Raw genomic sequence first — 14,332 nt, forward strand, 5'->3', positions numbered from 1 at the left:
AGTTAACTGTTCGTGACCGTCGATCGTGTTCAGCTTGGCTTAAGCCAGCACTCGAATCTGGTCGTGTTTAAAGGCCTTCCGTTGCAGCTGACGCACCCACGAGTCCCATGCTGGCAACCACGAGTGCGGTGTCCATCCCGTCGATGTTACTGATGGCCCGATGGTACTTTTTATGCAAGCCGAGTCGCGCGTTGTGTTCACGCTCCAGCTGGTGTCGGATGTCACTGATCTGTCGCAAACGACATTCATCCACGTGCACAGTTTTGAGCGTAAGAACCACGTCGTCCGTGGTCGGATACAAGCCCTTCTTGCAGTAAATATATAGTTTATGAAATCATATTTAATTGGTCCGCAGACAATCTTTGATGAATGTAGTTGAGGCTGATGAATTTCAAGTGGTTGCTTATAAAAATATGAGTGAGCAAAAATATGAGTGAGTACAATTGCACTATCATCAACGAACACCCTGACTCCCTCGAGGCTCATGGATGGGGCTGTTCCTGGTTGTACAACAACACGACAACGTTGATTTTCATGGCGTTTGTAATAGCATATTTCTAACCCTCAAGACATTTATTACGGGGGCATTTTTAAGACAGAGGTCCATAATAAGGGTAGAACCATGTATCATATTGTATCACGAGGTCAGGATATCAAAATAATATTAAAAGTCAATATTGAAGAGACATCCGAACGAGTGACTAACAAATTACCCGTTGACTCTGGTAATTGGGATACGGACACTTTTTCATTAAGTAGTTTCAGTGTAAACCCATTATTTTTCAGTGCGATGACATCACCATCCTTATCTATGACGAGATAGAGGTGCATCAGGGCCAGATTAATAATCCATGGCAATTGAGATTCGACGATGACTCTCGGGTTTGGTACAGGTTGTTTTGTAAGTGGAGGACGTCCGTACATGGCCTTTTCCCAATCCGGGTTGATCGAATCCTCGCGTATCCCCAAGATCGTGGAACCCGATGGTGGTGTTTAGATTCGGGTCTGACATCTAAAAAAGTTTATATGTAACTGATTTTCCGTCAATATTTGATTGGTGTATTTGAGACAGATCAGTGTTCCGTTGTTCGAAGATCAACCTTAAACACTAAGGTTAGAGTTACGATCACCTTAAGAAAAAGATACGCCCGTTGCACCAAACAACCTTAAGGCAAACCTTAGCCGTAACCTTAAGTAAGGCTGAACTCTTCAGCCCTGGACTAATGGAAGCGTTCCTAGTTACCACATGAGTTACCTCCCCTGCTCGCACCTGCAGACGGTCGTCGCTTTTTACAGGTTACACAACACCAAATGTTTCCCTATAGACTTCTATAGCAACCTTATATTTCTTTAAAAAATATCCAGGCTATGAACAGCCAGTCCATGTACATAGGGGTACAGTCTGGCCTTACACTACAATAAAACACGAATTATGTCCAACTTGTGCTACAATTTTTCCCAGCACAGGAAGCAGAACACATCAACCCTCCATTCCGCACCAAATGTCACCTACTTGAAAATATCGGTGCACACAAAAGCATAAGTCATGGTGATGAAAAATGACAGCACTGAATACTTAAAAGCGTGGTCAGTTTTAATTCCTGGATAGATGTGCTTTTAAAACACATAAACATCTCACACTATTTCATCCAATCACAGCTGTCACAAGCCACTGTCCGTTTGAGTTGTTCGCTCGGGGATGTTGATATAGTGTAGTGGAACCTCTACATCGTCTCAGAGACCACGACTTGTACTCCCCCGTGGCATCTCACGTATTACTTAAAGTGACTGTCATTTTAGGTGCGCGCCGAAAATACATGTGCTCCAGTGAGGTCCTAAACAACTGACGACACAGCGATATACACGTGGCAGCTGTCATTTATGAAATAGTGTAATATTTTAAAATGTTTTGTAAAATCTAACCTACACAGTGAAAGATACGGACCATAATTTTAAAAATTCCCATTCACATAAAACGTAGCCAAACATCTCAGGACTTCAGAAAAGAACACAAGGAGTCTTAGTGTAACGCCTTAGTGGTGATGCGGCCGTTGTTTCCAACACACCCATACGCACATTCGACCGCTTCAGAAGAGTATAAATATGATACTCCAAGGTGGGATGCCATGTGTTTGGCGATTTTTAAGAATATATTGGTAAGAGATGGAAAAATATGGTCTACACATAAAATGTAGGCAAACATCTGTGGATTTTGAAAAAATACAAGGAGTCTTAGTTTAACGCCTTAGCGGTGATCAGGAAACTATAACCAACACCTACGCGCACATTCGACAACAGCACTCCTCTATTAATACGATACTCCAAGCTGGGGAGAAGTCTATTCGGCGGTATTTGAGAATAATTCGAGAAGAAAATGAAAAGAATGGTCTGCACATAAAATGTAGACACACACCTCAGAATTTCAGAAATAAAAATCCAAGAAGTCAAGTTTAAGGTATGCGTTTCGATTCGGCAGCTGTTTCCAACACACCTACATGCACAATCGATCAAGACAGCCCTCTATAAAGATGACACGTCAAACTGGGAAGAGAGGTATTTGCCGACTTTTTAGAGTATTCTGGGAAGAGATGGAAAAGTATGGTGTGCACATAAAATGTGTGTCTACAAACATCTCAGGATTTCAGAATAAAACAGTAGAAGTCGAAATGCAACCGTTTAGTGGTGATGCGGCCGCTGTTTCCAACACACCTACACTCACATTCGACCGCGCCTGCCGTACATAAATATATACTCAAAGCAGGGAAGGCATGTATTTGGCGATTTTTCAGAGTGTTTTGGGGAAGAGATAGAAAGGTATGGTATGCACATAAAATGTAGGAGAACATTTAAGCATTGCAGAAAAAATACAAGGAGTCGCGAAATGCAACCGTTTAGTGGTGATGCGGCTGCTGTTTCCATCACACCTACATGCACATTAGACAACGGTGGCCCTCTGTAAATATGATACTCTAAGCTCGGAAGCCATATGCATGACTGTATTTGGCGGTTTCTTAAGACTATTTTAGGAAGAGATGAAAAGGTATGGACTCAACATAAAATGTAGACAAACATCTCAGCATTGCAGAAAAAAATACAAGGATTCTAAATTCAACCATGTAGTGGTGATGCGGCCGCAGTTTCCAACACCTACACACACATTCGACCGTGGCGGTCGCACATAAATATGATGCTACAAGCTTTGGAGCCATGTATTTGGCGATTTTAAGAATATTTTGGGACGAGATGGAAAGGTATACTATGCACATAAAATGTAGACAAATATCTCATGAATTCAGAAAAAAATACAAGGAGTCTTAGTTCAAGGTCTGCGTTTTGATTTGGCCGCTGTTCCAAAACACCTACATCCGCGTTCGATCAAGGCAGCAATCTATAAAGATGACACGCCAAGCTGGGGAGCCATATATTTGAAGAATGTGTAGAGTATTTTGGAAAGAGATCGACAGGTATGGTGTGCTCATAAAATGTAGACAAACATCTCATCATTGCAGAAAAAAATAGAAGGCGTCGAAATGCAATCCTTTAGTTGTGATGCGGCCGCTCTTTCCAACACACCCACACTTTTCAAATACTACCCAAAAGTGGCCAAAATTTGCATACAGTTTCACAACATAGCATATTGATATTTGTCAGATTGAAGTTGAATTTATTGGGATATACTGAAAGTTATTCGCCATGATCTGAAGACAATGCACTGTCGATACCTGTCACTCACAAGTCAAGCGTGAAGCTGTCAATTTCACGTGCAGCATGGGAGATTCATTAGACTGCTGGCGTGGACGCATTGGCTGTTTTTGTCTCAGTCGAAGTGAATCACGACATGTATTGAAAAAACTTTACATTCAAGGAACATTTTTAAATAGACAACTGAAGCTATTACTTGTTCTGAACTTGATTATCCACGTAAGTGGGAAATACTTATGTGATCCCCACAGCCTGAAATATGATCTGTGTGTATGGACAATGAACACTTTCAATGTCGGGACTAATTTGATGGACGTTTTAAACACAACATCAGTTCCTTTCGTCCGCCGCCTTTTGGAAATATGTTCCGATGTGGAGTCGAACCCTGGCCCAAAGGGGCGCGGCGGAGCGAGCGGGGGTGTCCGGGCTAAGGCACGACAGTCTACACTAGAGTTCGGTGGTGAGAGCAACATTGACCATGGTGAATCTGACATCTGTGATGAAGAAAGCAATAGTGTCCTTCATCTCATCAGGTCTGACATAAGTAAACTGAACAATAAGTTAGACACGATGAGAAAGGAAATTACAGATGAATTCACGAAAATAAGGGCGGAAAACGCAGAATTAAAAGAGAGAGTGTCCATGCTCGAAGATGCAGTGGATAAATGTGAAGCCCACAGTAGACGAAATAACCTTATCATTCACGGAATAGGGGGCACCTTTGGGGAGAAGTGGGCAGAGACTGAACGTCTTGTGAGAAATTTCCTACACGACAACCTCGGTATGGACAACGCCGACAACATCGACATCGAGAGAGCTCACCGGATTAAAAGCAGAGGAAACCGTAAACCTATCATCGTAAAGTTCCTATCCTACAAGGATAAGGTAAGCGTAACTGATCTTGCCAGGCAGAAACTTAAAGGCAATGAACAATTACGTGTAGCTGATGATTATACAGAGAGAGTTAGAAAGACAAGAGCAGCTTTAATTCCTTTCATGGTTGAGGCTCGTAACCACGATAAGAAATCTTTTCTCTCGTATGATAAACTAGTCATTGATGGCGATGTCTATGTGTATGATAATGAGAAAATCAGAAAGATCAGTACACGATTTACCAACGCCCGACGGGAGTCAACGCCGCGCAGTTCTAACGGGGCCCATGGAGGGACGCCTCCTGGGTCCCGTGGGAGCGGCGGTAGGGACACCCAGGAGGCGTCTGTTTCAGAGTAGGGACTCGGCCGTGACCTACATACTGAGCTGGACACAAGATCTACACCCCAAGGCTCGGGAACTGATTCCTTAATCAACTTGAACATATGTGCATGGAACATCCATGGTCTGCAGTCGCACATACAAGATAATTCATTTATGGACTTTTGTGCACAGTTTGATATATTTGGTCTTTTAGAAACGATGCAAAGCGATTCCACTACGCTTTATAGTCTATTCACAGAATTTATGTGTCATGTAGCACCTGCAAAACGGTTACGGAAGTATGGTCGTTACTCTGGAGGTGTGGCTGTTTATGTTCGAAAGGTGTTTGCGAAGGTTCTCCAAAGGATATATTCCAGCTGGGAAAATGGCGTCTTTTTCCACTTTAAGAGTAATTTCATTGTAGGATTCCTTTATGTACATCCAGAAGGATCCCCGCTTTATGTTGACCCAGATTCTAATGGCATTGATGAGCTTGATAAGAAATTAGCTGCTATTAGAGCAGATTATGGTGATGATATTCCTATAATACTTCTAGGCGACTTCAATTCGAGGGTGGGCACAAACGATGATTATTTGTTGGAAGATAATAGTGATTTGAACTTCTTACCATTATCAGATTTGTATCGTGCCGACAACTTCAGGGAGACTAGAGCAACACAAGACACTACCGTACATATGTATGGTCTGGCTCTTCTAGAAGTATGCAAGGTATGGGGTATACATGTAGTTAACGGTAGGAAAAAAGGCGACGAAGCTGGGTCTATTACATGTATTACACACAATGGCTCAAGCCTTGTTGATTTTATATTGGCGTCCACAAATTGTTTCTACTTAATTCAGAATATGTTTGTCCACTCGCGGTCAGACTCTGACCACCTTCCTATATCGTGCATTATACAGGTATGCGTCGAGTATTGTAGCGAAAATCCGCAAGTGGTCAGTGATCGTCATGTAGAGTGTGTAAAACTCGTAAAGTTCAGGTGGAATAATGGTGGTTTAGACACCTTCAATGAGTCTGTAGCGTCTAATACAGCACGTTCTATATTAGATGAGTTCCTTGATCTAGTCCATTCTGATATCAATGGTGCCACCGAGAAACTGGTTGAGTTTCTACACTGTGTAGGTAGTCACTTTAAATGTCGTGATGATCATATCCCGAAAGCAAAGAATATGCAACCAAAATGGTTCGATGAAGAATGCGAAGGTTCTAAAAAATGTAAGTTTTACTGGCTTAATATGTTCCGCAAATACAGATCAAAAGAAAATTTAAACAGATACATTGAAGCAAAGAGACACTTTCGCCTCCTATGCAGAAATAAAAGTAGAATGTTTAACAGTGGTATTGCTGATGAGATTCAGAGTGCAGCTGTAAGTGGTGACTGTAAGAAGTTCTGGCATAAGATAAAATCTCTACTGAACACTTGTAATGAAAGTAACACAATTACAACAGACAAGTGGGTGACATATTTTAAGAGTCTGTTAAACCCGGCATGTCGGGAAACAAATGTTGAGTTCAATGAGAATGTTGAAGAATTTTTGACACCGCATGATTACTGTGCGGAATGTAACAATATTGACTTTCTATCTGAACCAATTACAGGAACAGAAATAGATAACGCGATCAAAGCGTTAAAATCTGGTAAATCCCCAGGTATTGATGGTGCACCACCCGAATTCTTTAAACATGCCCAATGTTTACTTCCCTACCTAGAAATATTGTTTAATGCTGTTCTAGATTGCGGCATTTTCCCTGATAGCTGGAATATTGGCTTGATCATTCCACTCTATAAAAATGGAAGTACTCAGGAACCAAATAACTATCGTGGAATCTCTCTGTTAAATGTAATGGGAAAAATATTCACTTCTATCCTCGAAACCAGAATCCGTATCTGGCTAGATCTGAACGAAATATTACATGAATGTCAAGCTGGATTTAGACCTGATTACTCAACAGTTGATAATATGTTTGTTCTGCAAGCATTATGCCAAAAGTATTTAAGAAAACCGAAACATCGGTTTTACGCAGCTTTCATAGACTTTCGAAAGGCTTTTGATTATGTAGACAGAGACAAGCTTCTATATGCTCTTATCTCCAAAGGTATACATGGGAAAATAATACGAATTTTAAAAAGTATGTATGATAAGGTATCTGCTTGTGTGAAAATAGGTAGTGTGCGCTCAGACGTATTTTCGACATCATCGGGACTACGGCAAGGATGCATTCCAAGTCCTGTTCTATTCATTTTCTTTATTAATGAATTAGTTGATGAAATGAATACATGTGGCCTACGAGGAATATTCGTGAAAAATGGAATGAATGATATACTTTTACTGTTATTTGCAGACGACGTCACTCTTATCGATGACACAGTAATAGGTCTACAAAGAAAACTGGATACGTTAAATTCATTCTGTTTCAAATGGGGTCTAGAGGTTAACTTGGATAAATCCAGCATTATTGTTTTCAGGAATGGTGGTTACCTTCGTAATAACGAAACATGGTTTTATGACGGTACAAGCATGAATGTTTTACCTCATTATACATATCTTGGCATTGTCTTTACATCGAAATTGTACTGGTCTAAAGCATGTGAAACATTAGCTTTACAAGCTAGGAAGGCTTCATTTCCTATTTTTTCTCTATTCAAGACATATCAAAGTATATCTCTGTCTGTGGCATCCACTATATTCGATAGCAAAATTGCACCAATTTTACTTTATGGTGCAGAAATATGGGGTTTTACTTATCGTGCAAGCATTGAAAAAATGCACAGCTATTATTTCAAAAGATACCTTCGTGTTAGCAAAAACGTATCGTCAGATATTGTACTCGGTGAAACGGGTAGAAGCCACCTTTGTGTGCAGTATTTCACCCGTTGTATAAAATACTGGTGTAGACTCCTGAATATGGAAAGTTATCGCATCCCAAAGGCATGCTTTGAACTGCTAAAGAGATATGACGACAGTGGTGGTCACAATTGGGTATCCCCTGTACGTTTACTTTTATTTCATTCTGGATTTTCTTTTGTGTGGTTATCGCAAGATTGTGGCGAGGTAACAAGCTTTATTAATGTTTTTAAACAGAGATGTAAAGATATAGATTTCCAGAATTGGTATGCAAAAATCACTTCTTCGTCATTCTTAAATCATTACTCATCATATAAATCTGTACTTGAACCTGAAAAATATATATCAGAGTTTTGTTACGAAAAAGATCTTTTACGTGTTTTATTTAAAATCAGATGCATGAGTCATAAACTTAAAATTCAACACCGTCGCTATAAAAGGATAAACTCTGATTCCATGAAATGTGATAAATGTAACTGTAATTTAATACAAGATGAGTATCATTTCTTGCTCGTATGTCCATTTTACTCACAACAACGTTCTATGTACATTCCTGATTTTTATATTATATCCCCAACCAGATCAAAGTTTACTCAGTTGCTTGCAACAAAGAACGTCAAACTACTAAAAAATGTTGCAATTTACCTGAAACTATGTCTACCCGTATAAACTTGTTCACCTGTCCACGTGCTATATTATGCTCATTTAATTGTACTCTTGGTCATGTGGCCATAAATACCGAATAAAGCTCTTCCTTCCTTCCTTCCTATTGATACATTCACAATTCTTTGAAGTTTTAAACAATTTAAGTGGTTTTACACCGTCAAGTATAATCTCGGCCAAATTTTCGCAACGGCTGTTATGTAGAAACTACCTTCCAATATTAGACAAAGCCCTGGTATCGGTCCTACCTGATTCCTTCAAATACTACCCAAAAGTGGCTACAATTTGTGTGTAGGCAGACTACATTGTAGTCTATCAATACATCTACAGTTTTTGCAAATGTTGATTTATTTAAATGAGTTTACACTATCCCATACATCGGGCCAAGGCCGATACAAAGCGCCTGTAATGTACAAACTTCGCCTCAATTGCTGGAGATACCCCTACATTCCTCGCTGCCTGCTTCCTTCAAATACCACCCGAAAATGTCCCATACCTCGCACCAAGTCGCTACCAAGCGCCTGTAATGTACAAACTTCATCTCAATTTTTGGCTATAGCCCTCCATTCCTTGTTGCCTGCTTCCTTCCAAAACTACCTGAAAATGTCCAAACTCGGTCTGTAGGCAAACTACATTGCAGTCTATCGATACATCGACAGTTTTTTAAAAACTTTGATTTATTTGAGTATTTTTACGATATCCAATACACCGAGCCTAGGCCTACAAAGCGCCTGTGATGTACAAACTTCGCCTCAATTATTGGAGATACCCCTATATTCCTTGCTGCCTGCTTTCTTCAAATACTACCCGAAAATGTCCAAAATCGGTGTAAATGTAGGCAAACTACATTGCAGTCTATCGATACATCGACAGTTTTTGACAATGTGGATTTATTTGAGTGTTTTTACGCTATCCGGCTTAGAAAGCCCCACAGAGAGTACTTGAAGCCGCTAAGAGGAAGTTATCCACGTTAGTTTGTGAGAAAGAGCCTGTAACAGTTGAGTTGTTGAATAAGATTGCACCAGATAATACTGATGAATGTTCATTGTGTAAAATGAGAACTGTTATGTCTCTGCTAGCCTATCCAGGTTTCTTATGGTCTTCGTAGTTATTAGCGAGAACTGTGAATGATTTTGTATTTTGTCAATCTTACATGGCTGTTTATATTAAGAAATCAAAAACTGATGTCCATAGAGATGGGGCTTGGATTTATTATAGGCAAACCAGGTACAAATATGTGCCCTGTAGCATGGTTGGAGCGATATTTGAAGCTTACCAAAGTGAAAGATCCTGAATTAAAATTCAGAAATATGAGTAAGTCTGAAAATGGTTACATTTTGAAAGCTGATAGTAAGCCAGTGTCATTTTCTCGTTTGAGAGAACTTTTCCTTGAGGTGTTTAGTTCACATGTGAGTAATACATCGAAGTTTAGTCGGCATACTTTGAGAGCAGGCGGAGCTACTGCAGCCGCAAACAATAGCATTCCAGATAGAATGTTTAAGCGCCATGGCAGGTGGAAAACAGAAAATAAAAAAAAATGTTTAAGTGAAAGATTATATTGAGAAAAAATTGAAAGTTTCTTTCTCTTGGATTGTAAATCTGCCTGTTCTTTATATCTCAGTTGGTGCACCGTGCTGCATGCCATGTTATTTAAGTGTTCGTTGTATGTGAAGAAGGAGTTGGAGAACTATAATAATTATTTCTTTCGTTTGATGTACGAATTAGAAAGAAATTTCTTTCTCCTAGCGTCGGAAGATAGGGAAACAAAGGGAAACAATGCTATGGATACGGCGCTCTGGTAGGTATAACAGAGAAGGAAATTTGAATTAGTTCACTCTCAGCTTCGGTGCACCAGCGGTCAGTTTTAATTTGTCGTGTTATTTTATGTGATTTCTATGTGATTAGATACATACATTCTTTGTATATATGTATGCGTTCTATACTATAATTCTCGTGTCATGTTACAGACCGATGACTGGCACTGCTGAGCGGGACGGACATGTCTAGGCTGGCGAGCCGTTAGAATACGCGAGTCATCGGGGAGCATATACCATGAGCTGTGCAAGATGTAAATTTGAGATGTATTGCGGATTTGAAGCTGATTCAGTGATGTGATGAGATGGCGTTTTTTCTAAGTCCCAATGAATGGTCTTTGTGCATATTGTGTCAAATTACATAATTATTCTGTTTGAAACGAATAAACTGTGGTCTCGGTGCACCGTGCAGCATGCAATTCTATGTAAGTATTTGTTGTATGTGAATTAGGAGTTGGAGAAGGGATATGCATCACATGTGTGAACACATGTTCCGACTTAGTATCGACATACTTTTCAATATAATATACCACAATAAAGCTTATAAAGTGGTGTGAGCCCATGTCACAAATCAGTTTAAGTTACGAGATACGGGAACTCTTTGGCAAGTGAGTTAATCAAAATTGTCTCTCTTGTTTCGGAAGTGCATGGGTACCGTGTTAAATGGTCATGTGACTGTAAACCTTCTAGTGCCTCTCGCGCAGCCTGGGTTAAGGAGCTAATAATGTCCATGCATTTCTATGCACTTCAAGCACCATATAACTGTTCTCATTTTAAGCTAATCTGTGTTTTGTGTGTAGTTATTTCCATGAATGCGCAATCATAAGCAATAATAAGCAAATCTCATTTTTTATACAGGAACATACAGAATTCCTCAAAATCAAATATAATATACTCCTAAACATACAAATATATCTTCCTTACATGTCCATGTACATATCATACAATAATATAAAGTCAGTCATTGGCATTGACGAACATGCAAAAACATAGGAAACAATAAACATCTACATTCTGAAGATCAAAGTTCCGACAGACTCATCAGTGAACATGGAAGTTAAAACTGAACAAGAGTTGCATCTATAAAGTCCTGACATGGTTACACTCAGACAAAAAAAGACAATGATGATGGTACGCATTCCAAAAGTCATTTATGAAGAAGAACATTATGTGCCATATCCTGACACTAGGTTTTCAGTCATTCTGCAGAAAAGTCAGCACTTTGATGATTGTAGCATGTGACGTTTCAGATGAGCACGTTTGTCCTTGTCGAGATAAGAAACTTTCCCAGAAGATTTAGGGCCACTAACAATGTCCATCACCGGCTTTCTGCCATATCCTTCAGAAAACTCTAGGTTTGATGAATTTGCAACTGCAGATTTATTTGGATTTGGCAGTTCACTGTTACAACATTTGGCAACACTATGGCAATCAAAGAACTTATCATATCCCTTTGGGCAAGAAAGAGTAGTGCTTACGTCATAATTTAATGGCATACCATGTGTAGACATGTCCTCAGAACTAGTGTTCAAAGACTGATCTGTTTCAGACTCAGAAAAGGTCACTTTCATCTTGGGTTTTGTAACTGTATCTTTTTTAATAAGAGTTAAAGATGTGGAAGAAAATTCCTTCAGTTTTTTCATATCTGAAGGTGAAGGATTAGGCGAAGGGGCTGTTGTGACTATCTCACTGATAGGTCTGTAGATGGTTGAGAGACCTGAGGAGGATGTAGAGTATTGGCTACTTGTACTAGTTGTGCTATTTGGTCGACTCTGAACTGCACTTGTCCTAACCAATGGAGAAGCAGGCTTGTATGGACGGAAAGAGGACATTTCTGAGGAAGAACTGTAAGAGCTACGACCTTTGTTAACAAAATCTTTTGTATAGGAATTTCTGTCTTCCACGGAATGGTAAGTCACATTACCAGTCAAGTTTTTCTCTGAATGATAGCCACTAGATACAGAAGACTGCAAATTTGAATCTGCCCCCTCACTGTTGTCAGAGGATACACTATTTTCTCCAGTTTGTCCACTTGTAACCTGAATGACACTTGGCACTAAATTACTCAGAGTTTCAGACCTATGAAGCACCTCAGAAGAAATTGCTTGCCTTCCTATATTTTGATGTGAATAGTTTGAATGAGAACTCCTTTGTACTGGGACTAGATTACTGGCAGGATTTGGAACTCTCGCTTTTCCAAGTTGAATGATAGGTGAATTAATTCTCCGTTCCTTTGTTAAGTCTTTACTATCCATTGACAAAATATGCTGTTTTGAAACAACATTAGAAGAAACTTGTCGTATTTGATCACTGTTCATTTCTGATTGTACCAGACTAATTTCTTGCATTTTCTCAATCATCTCTCTGACATCTGGCACATCAGCCATAACCCTTTCTGCAATCTCTTGAGGATTCATCATTTTCTTATTCACGGAAGACTGTGGGCTAAACACCGTTGTATTGTTAACTTTTGACAGAGATGATTTCAACAGTGAAGTTGAGTGTGGACATGAGGTAATGTTGGCAACACTATGTTGCATCAGCCTTTCATTTTCACATGTGTCTTGTACATTGTCTGAACTGAACTTGAAGCTTTCCTGGGCACCTTGAAGTGTTGCACCTGTTGATGTAACAACAGAATGTGATGAAAGAGATCCAGTGTTGCCAGTCATGTTGAGGTCAAGATCAACATTAGTGAAACTTGACTGACCAGGACTAGGGCTGTCAGCTGTATCTGTTAGTGCTGGACTACTAGACAGACTCCCAGATTCATTTCCATGTGGAGGATACATACTTTTTATTTTGTTTTGATGGGAGAGCTGCAAGGATGGATTATGTTGAACTGATTTTGTGATCACTTTTGAATGTTTGCCCTCTGTATCTCCCTGAAACAAAAACAAGAGATCTATACTTTTAATGTCTCGTTCAAGATTAAAGCAAGAGTACATCAGTGGGCTGGCGGACGGACGTGTTTGCTACATGATGGGGACTCACCAGCCTTTCATCAGAGCAATTTCTAAGCCATAACATTACATTCAAAGTGTAGATATTCTTTTCATATTTTCAATCATATTGCCAATAGAAAGGTTTGAGAATAAAGCTAATTGTGCATGCATGTATCTTTACATTTGGGATATATTTGATCTTCAGCTCGACATGAATGTTGGAAACATGAACTGATGGAAACAGGTGCTAAGGCACACTGACTTGGTTATGAGAAAAGATAAACTGCTTATCATCTCAAGTACAAATGTAATTTTTATGCTAAAATTGATATTTTATTTTTTGTCCTGACTCATGCTTTACCATTCATCCCCCTTCACCTTTCGGTGGTTAAAATGAAATTTGAATCCCTCAGTTCTGGGAGGAAAGGTAAAATCACTTGTCGTTGAGTTGCCTCCCTTGGCCCTGCTGATTAGTGAATGAGTTAGGTTTTATGGCACACTCAGTTGTGGTAGTGGTCTGTAGATAATTGAGTCTGGATCAGACAGTCAAGTGATCAACAGCATGAGCATCGATCTGCGCAACTGGGAACCAATGACATGTGCCAAACAAGTCAGTGAGTCTGACTTTCCGATCCCCTTAGTCACATCTTATGGCAAGCATAATCACCAGACCTTCACGGGTCAGGATAAGTATAGCATATCAATTTTATCATAAAAATTACACATTTTTTCCTTATCCTGACTCATTGCTTACCAAATCCAATCAATAGTGTCAGATTAATATAACCCCTGGGAACTCTTCCTTATGGCTACCAAAGGTGTTGATGTTAATGTCAGTCGGGGACCACCTTCTCTTTACTCAATGAAAGAAGAAATATTGTGCAGATTTCCTGGATTTTAGATAATCTAGTACTCCTCAATGTCCAGTTATCTATAACAACCCACATATTAAGGTAAGGGCTACTACCAAAAGTGAATCATGACCCATATGTCAAGGCATGGGCATTACCATAACTGAGTCTCTCATGCACTGATTTACCTCTTAACTCATTAAGGCCGAGAGACGCGTATGTGGGGCAAATTTATTAGCTTCTCACAGCAAGAGCCGCGTATTGGGGGTTATAAAAAGCACCTCTTATTCAGTGA

General features: G+C 39.7%; 1 protein-coding gene across 1 annotated transcript in view; it reads right to left on the minus strand.

The window, feature by feature from the left end:
• Positions 1-11,074: 11,074 nt before the first annotated feature.
• LOC137296373 (tetratricopeptide repeat protein 28-like) overlaps positions 11,075-14,332 on the minus strand; it is a 197,447-nt gene continuing 194,189 nt past the window's right edge. The window contains exon 16 of the mRNA XM_067828159.1: positions 11,075-13,126. Coding sequence (XP_067684260.1) covers positions 11,456-13,126 — 1,671 coding nt within the window. The 3' untranslated portion in view covers positions 11,075-11,455. The remainder of the gene's footprint in view (positions 13,127-14,332) is intronic.

The sequence above is a fragment of the Haliotis asinina genome, chromosome 1 (assembly GCF_037392515.1).
Source record: "Haliotis asinina isolate JCU_RB_2024 chromosome 1, JCU_Hal_asi_v2, whole genome shotgun sequence".
Classification (NCBI taxonomy): Eukaryota; Metazoa; Mollusca; class Gastropoda; order Lepetellida; family Haliotidae; genus Haliotis; species Haliotis asinina.